A 7252-nucleotide genomic window follows, 5' to 3' on the forward strand; every position below is an offset into this window, starting at 1 on the left:
CTTAATACAAGCCCCAACTGACTCCAGCACAACGACTTGGGGCGAAGGGGCGAGGGAGGATTAAATACAGCACAGCAAAGAATACAAGCATCCACACCACCCAATCAGAATTTCAGTTATTCTAGAAAAATCAGTCTACAAACATCCACATAACCAGCCGAACCCTTTCAAATTCATTGCAGCAAAGATTTTACTCCTAAACTTCAGCAAAACACTGTGTGAATCCAGGCCATGGCATCAAACAAGTATTGTTTTTCAACCCTTAACATAAAAACACTAGTTTTAGGCATGCTAAGAGATTTTAATCATAGAACAAACAAAACTGCAAACTTTCTACGGTGAAGCCTTCATTTCCTTAGACCCGAACCCCCATAACCCTCAAGTCATCAATTCTCGCACAACCCAAGCACAAAAGCTTTTCGTTCCAGGAGAAACCGGACAAACAAAACAATACAGAACAAACTAAGGATGATGCAATTCTGAAATATACAACTTGCTGGGCTTGCTTGAAAGAGGTAAAAAGGATTACCTTTAACGCCTTATAGTGTCCAGTGAGCAAAGAAAAATTGGAAAGGTTGCACCCAGACGTCAACTTTGAAGATGCAGGCTTCAGGTGAAAAGATTCCCAAAGCTTCGTAGGAAGACAGAAACGAAACCTTTTCCTCCTTCAGCCACTGGTCAGATTTCTCTCTTAGCCCTTTCTGGTTTTCTTTCCCAGCCGCTGCTTCACCAAAAGATCCTCTCAAGCTCTCCCCTAAGTTTCCTTTTTCCTTTTCAAAACCCCCAACCCCAGCTCTCGCTTTCAGTTTTTCTCTCGCCGTCCAACTCTCAATCCCTCAGCTCTCAGTTTTTTATTTAACATAAATTAAATGTGTGAAAGTAAAAAAGATATTGCCTATAACATACCAGCTCTTTATGGGCTTTTTGCATTACATGAACAAAATATTAGTTATTTGCAACGGGCCAACCACTAAAAAATATTATTTGCAATAAAAAGACGAAAAAGACCAAAATCTCTAGAGAAACAACAACGAAACCAGTGTAAAAGGGTAAAATTGGAATAAGGCGACCAAAATTTAGAATTTTAGTTATAAATATTTATATATTTAACATAAATTAAATGTGTGAAAGTAAAAAAGATATTGCCTATAACATACCAACTCTTTATGAATTTTTTGCATTACATGAACAAAATATTAGTTATTTGCAACGGGCCAACCACTAAAAAATATTATTTGCAATAAAAAGACGAAAAAGGCCAAAATCTCTAAAGAAACAACAACGAAATCAGTGTAAAAGGGTAAAATTGGAATAATGCGACCAAAATTTAGAACCTGTGGCCGACAAGCATGAAACAGAGATGACCCCACAATGAGTTCCATCACACCTACAAAGACAAATGAGGACAAAATCAACCCTCAAATTACAAAATAACCAGTGAAAATCACTGTTGCCAACCCTTCGGCGCTTTATGTAGTTAGATAGAGATATATATGAAACAAAAGTTACCTCCACCACGTGCAGCAACCAGGATGGCCGCGCCGTTTGTCAACATTTTCTACGGCGCTATTTCCGTGAAGGAGAGCCTTTAGGAAGGTCGACGGCTGCTACTTTTGAGCTCTGAAGAAGATGACATCGTCCGTCCCGGAGAGCCCAGTCATTGTTTAACCTGAGCAGAAGAAAACATAATACGTACAATAAGTGATCATAACTCAATAAGTATCTTTTCTTAATCTTTTGAAAGCAAAGTCATAAAATAAAAGTTGAAAACCTTACTACTAATCGATTATCCCCTGCTGATTCGATTATCAAATTTCCAGTTCTTGCAGTTATTTTCTATTCTCAATCAAACTTGGTTTTAATTGATTTTTATTCAAAGCGATTTTTTGAATGAATTCGAATCGAAAGTCTAGCTGATTTTGGTTCAATCGATCGAATCGACTGATCTGATTCGAGCTTAAAAATATGGATCAAATATTGAAAAATCGCTACTATCTTTTCTTAATCTTTTGAAATAGTTTCAAAAACTTTTCGTGAGGTTTTTTTATTTTTGATTCATTGGCCTCTCCTAAATTTCTAACAATATCACTTATCGGTAATGTAACCAAAAAAAAAAAAGTTTGGGTGTAATTTTTTGTCTTCCCTTATTCTTTTGGCATAAAATAATAGGTTGATGACAAAGACATCAATTTGGCTTGTGGCAACTTGGCACGCTACCCACGAGCCACGGACCTGGTTAAATAAATGCTGTAATTGGTAGGAACAGATGGATGCTCTTAGTGCTTTATTCCTCTGCCTTTAATTGTATTTTAAAGTCACTCTAAGCCTGTGAGAAAGAAGACCAAATTTTTAGAGATTTTATAGAAAAATATACTATAACGATAGAATATATATGAAATAAAAAGATAATTGTGAGATGTGTCAATATTTTTTTTTTAAAAACTCACAATCCAAATAAGATCCTTTTTTTTTAAATAGTATCTTCTGATAATCAATCGCATTATTTTTAGCTTAAATGATGATTGCAGTTTGGTTGGTATACAGACCTACAATTGTGGGACAAATTGAAGAAATTATAATTAACACCCACACTTGACGATGCGATAATAGTAACATAAATTCGGAATAGACCCACAACCTGATAATTGAACACAAACTCTTGGCACCCCTGATTATTTTGCTTAGTGCAATTGAAATCTATAGATACTTTCTGACATTTTCTTACAGAAGTAAGAATTTACGCAAATAAATCTAATCCCCACAGGAACTTTAAAAGCCGGCAACTTTTGAAGTCTATAGATACTTGATATGGCATAACTAAGAGTTGAATCTGGTATCAAGGCTAAATGAATGCACATTACTGTAACCTTCAATTTTTATGCAAATTTTTTTCACACAAAAAGAGTAAAAAAAAATAAACTTATTTTTGTGCTTGATCATCAACATATTTACTGGTAAGATTTCGTATTCCGTCACTTTTCAGAGTAGAGTTAGTATTATATAGAAATTTTGAAATTACAGCTAATTTGATAGCATATTTTTTGTCTTACCAATTAATCGGGGCGAGAATTTTCAACTATGAGGGTATATTATATATACCTATATATCAAAAACCCAAAAATGTGGTATAAAGAGTTTGTATGCCTTAGAGCCTTTTGTGCAACAGTCAACCAATCAGGGCTTAGCGTTTGGCTCTGTGGTCAACAATTAACTAGAGCAGTAAACAGGAGTAAGCCCTGCTTCTTTGTTCGTCAATTATCAGCAGTCAACAATCAGAAGCAGCAGCAGCAATGGCGGCCACTAGAGCGATAGTGTCAGCAAGCAACACTATCACCACTTCATTATTGAGAAAAGCCCCATTGCGAGGCCCCAACAGCCTCAGCTTATGTTTCAACTACAGCAACAAGATTGGACTTGTTTTACAAAAGAGGAGACTTTTTACCTGCAGTGCTATCTATAATCCCCAAGTTCAGATTAAAGAAGAGGGCCAGCCTGAAACTCTTGACTACAGAGTCTTTTTCCATGACGGTTCTGGCAAGAAGGTCTCTTTTTTTGTGGGTTTTATTTTCTTTTGGTTTTTTGGCTGGTTTATGCCGAAATTTGTTCAAAGATGCTTGCTTTATGACCTGGGATTGAAGGGTTTAGTTAGTTCTGAAATTGATGTTTATTTGTTTCCTTTTTTGTGCTGGAATCTGTTTAAAGATGCGTGCTTTTATGGCTTGTGATCGGAGAAGGGTTGTTTGATTTTGAGAATGTTGTTTTTGTGTTTTTTTCAGATTTCTTGTTTGATATTCTCAATCGCTTAATAGAATAACTATATGCTCTTTGTACTTCATTAGACTGTTGGAGTTGTCTTGATACTGTTGGCTTTGTAGCGAATGCTGAAAAATTCTTATTGACATTCTTAAGTTCGAGTTTCTGAACTCCCATGTTTAAGCGTTTAGCGTGTTAAAGTTAGGAAAGGGGAAAGCTACCCAACTTCTGCTTTTGTTATTATACTTTTGAATTATTTGGGAGATTTTAAAACTTATAGTCATGTTCGTAATTTTGACAGTATAAGCACTTCATTTGCCTGGTTTCTGGTTACCATGTGAGCCTTTTGATATCTTGTTTGCTAATATTTTTGTAGTTTTAGTTGAATAAATTAAGGGTTTTATACAAGCAAATGTTTAGAATATTGAGGGGCCATTCCTCCTCGGACCAGATTTAGAATTATAGTCCGTTGATTATATTGCTTCTTAAGCAGAGTAGTTGGCAATGTGTAGTTAATAAGTAATGGTTTCTCTCGTAAATTTTCATGAGACATTCTGTATCAATTTTATGTGCAGATTTCTCCTTGGCATGATATTCCATTGCATTTGGGTGATGGCGTGTTCAATTTTATTGTTGAAATTCCCAAAGAATCAAGTGCAAAGATGGAGGTTGCAACCGATGAACATTTTACCCCTATAAAACAAGATACGAAAAAGGGAAAACTTCGATATTATCCGTAAGACTAAATTCATATTCTTTTTATGCTTATTATTTACATGTCTGAGGCTTGACTGATCACTGCTGCTGCCCAATTTGGAATTACTACGTAAACTTTACTGGTGTCAGACTGGTTAATGGACACATTTCAATTGATTTTGTACTCGGTGCAAATTATGTTAGTGCCTCACCTTTGAGTTTCTTTGCTGGTTCTCTGGTTCTCTCTGATGGTTCATGGACCTTAAAGTACCCTTATTTCTCATTCCCTTGAATAAATCAAGAGATTTCAAAAGATAGATATCTCTGACTAAGAATTTCCTTTTAGAATTCTTCACATGGCAAGTTCAGATTTTCAACCAGTCACACCTTAGACGTAGACTAAATCATCAACCATTGACATTCAGCGTGGAAGTTTTAGCTCCTATCAGGGTGATTATTATTTCCTTCAGTGGCTGATGTTTGGCTTTGGGATTCTTTTTATCTAGCAAAAGAACACTATCATCTGTTTGTAATTCTATGCACATATTTCAGTTATATGCGTATTACCTATTGCACTAGCTTTTATCTCTTTAGGACATCTGATCTTTCTTCACATTTTTTTTCCTTTCTTCCTTTATTCAGGTGCCATTTTTCTGTAACTTCTCAGGTACAACATTAACTGGAATTATGGGTTGCTTCCCCAGACATGGGAAGATCCTTCATTTGCGAATACTGAAGTTGAGGGGGCATTTGGAGATAATGATCCTAGTATGCTTGCCACCTGCACCAACATTCCAAGATAGCTTGATTTAACTGAATTGCTCATTCGGCTTCCTATAGAAGCATTGTAGATTTATTCCAAAGTAGCTGGCCTTTTAAATCTTATCTAATCAGTGCTTTTATCTGCAGTTGACGTTGTTGAGATTGGCGATAACCGTGCCAAAATTGGCCAGGTTCTGAAAGTTAAGCCTTTAGCTGCTCTGGCAATGATTGATGAGGGTGAACTTGACTGGAAAATAGTTGCAATTTCTTTAGATGACCCAAGAGCTTCACTTGTTAATGATGTTGATGATGTTGAGAAGCATTTTCCGGTATGCTAAGTTTACGTTTATGCTACATTTTCTTTTCCTGCTGTTCTGAAGCATGTTTAGTCTTTTTATGATGTGAACTGGGAATTTATGTATTGTAGCAACATAGCTGAAGAAGTGACATAATCATCCATATGGTCGTTTCTAAATGGTTTTTTAAATTGATGATCTGACGAGTCCACTACATGCATTGACTACTTAAATGCAAACCTGGAGGAAAAAATTTATTGAATGCATGTATAATTATTTGACTAGCCCCAAGGAAGAGTGGGAAATTAAGGAAAGTGCTAGGTAGATGCTCAAGCAATTGTGAAAGTCAAGGGAATAAGAATCTGAAAAGGAGTGATTAAGTGAAAACCACAGAATCTTTCTCAATATAAAATACTGGTCCCCCTTCTCACAAATTTTGCTATTTACTTCTCTTATCTCGGTCAATATCTGAATCACTCCATATGGTGGAAACTGATGAATCCTAGGAAACAATGATTGAGGAATTCTTGTACTACACTTTTCAATTTGTTCTTTTTTGTTGAATATGGATTTTTAGGTTCTTAACTTTTTTCCTTGAATCGTTCAGTAGTCACTGTCAAACTTTGTTACCAGGATTTCGTGAATATGCATCTTTTTATGTGGTATGGAATCTCAGGTGCAGATATCTGAAGGATGAAAATTGAATGCCATTTGTCTTCCATCCTCATTTTCTGCTTATAGTTTATATGGAAAATTGATAATCGCTTGTGGTTCATGGAGACCAGAACTGATATCAGAAGCCTTAGTTGTCTACTAGTGGACTCAGCCTTCTATTCCGCGTGTTTTTGTTATCTCCTCTATTTTTAGGAAGATCTGTAGTTTAAATAATTCAACGTTGACGTCCCTGTATGTTTTTATTGTAAAAACAGATTTAGAAACATTTGGTGAAAAGCGTTTCAATTAAGAGTAAAGTTGGAAGCTGATGTTAAAAGTCATGTATATCTCACTTCACTAGCTCTTTAATGGTTGTAACCCTTCAAACTATTGTTTGGAAGTGGAGCACTTGTTCTTCTGAAGTTCAACAAGTACAAGATAGGACTAAATTTCTTTGTGCCTGTAAATTTGCAGGGCACTCTTACTGCAATCAGGGACTGGTTTAGGGACTACAAGATTCCTGATGGAAAACCTGCTAACAAGTTTGGTCTAGGGAATAAACCAGCAGATAAGGTATAGTGCAATTTAAGCCTTAAAACCATTTAATATGCATCTGATGTTTTTTTGTACTTCTTTTCCTTTTTTCTCATATACCAACATGCTATTTACTTGTCATAACAGGAATATGCGCTTAAGGTCATAACAGAAACCAACGAGTCCTGGGCTAAACTGGTCAAGAGATCTATCTCTGCGGGTGAGCTTTCACTAGTGTAAATGGCACTTGGAAGTTTGAGCTGCCTGCCATTCAAGGGGATATGCTGTGCATCTCCGGGAGCCCAAGTGATGGAATTTATTTGAGATGAGAGTGAATTTTCTTAATCTCCGGATTCAGATGAATAATTTCTGCAATTATGTTGGAGTTAAAATGTACTTCTTGACTTTAGTGTTCTTGTAGTTAAGAAACTTATTTGTGAAGTTCTTGGTCGTAGATTTTCCCTTGCGCCAAGAGATGAGATGAATGATAGATGCGGTGGAATACACAAATAAACTGAAAACGGAAGATAAATTAGGTTCTGGGTTTGAACTGTTCA

General features: G+C 36.0%; 1 protein-coding gene across 1 annotated transcript; it reads left to right on the plus strand.

The window, feature by feature from the left end:
• Nucleotides 1–3157: 3157 nt before the first annotated feature.
• LOC113761416 (soluble inorganic pyrophosphatase 6, chloroplastic-like) lies at nt 3158–7252 on the plus strand. The gene is made up of 6 exons (XM_027304393.1): nt 3158–3542; nt 4329–4489; nt 5117–5217; nt 5359–5540; nt 6636–6734; nt 6843–7252. Exons 1-6 carry the CDS (start codon nt 3291–3293, stop codon nt 6933–6935), a joined length of 888 nt encoding a protein of 295 aa, XP_027160194.1. The 5' UTR covers nt 3158–3290; the 3' UTR covers nt 6936–7252.

Source organism: Coffea eugenioides, chromosome 2 (genome assembly GCF_003713205.1).
Source record: "Coffea eugenioides isolate CCC68of chromosome 2, Ceug_1.0, whole genome shotgun sequence".
In the NCBI taxonomy this organism is placed as follows: Eukaryota; Viridiplantae; Streptophyta; class Magnoliopsida; order Gentianales; family Rubiaceae; genus Coffea; species Coffea eugenioides.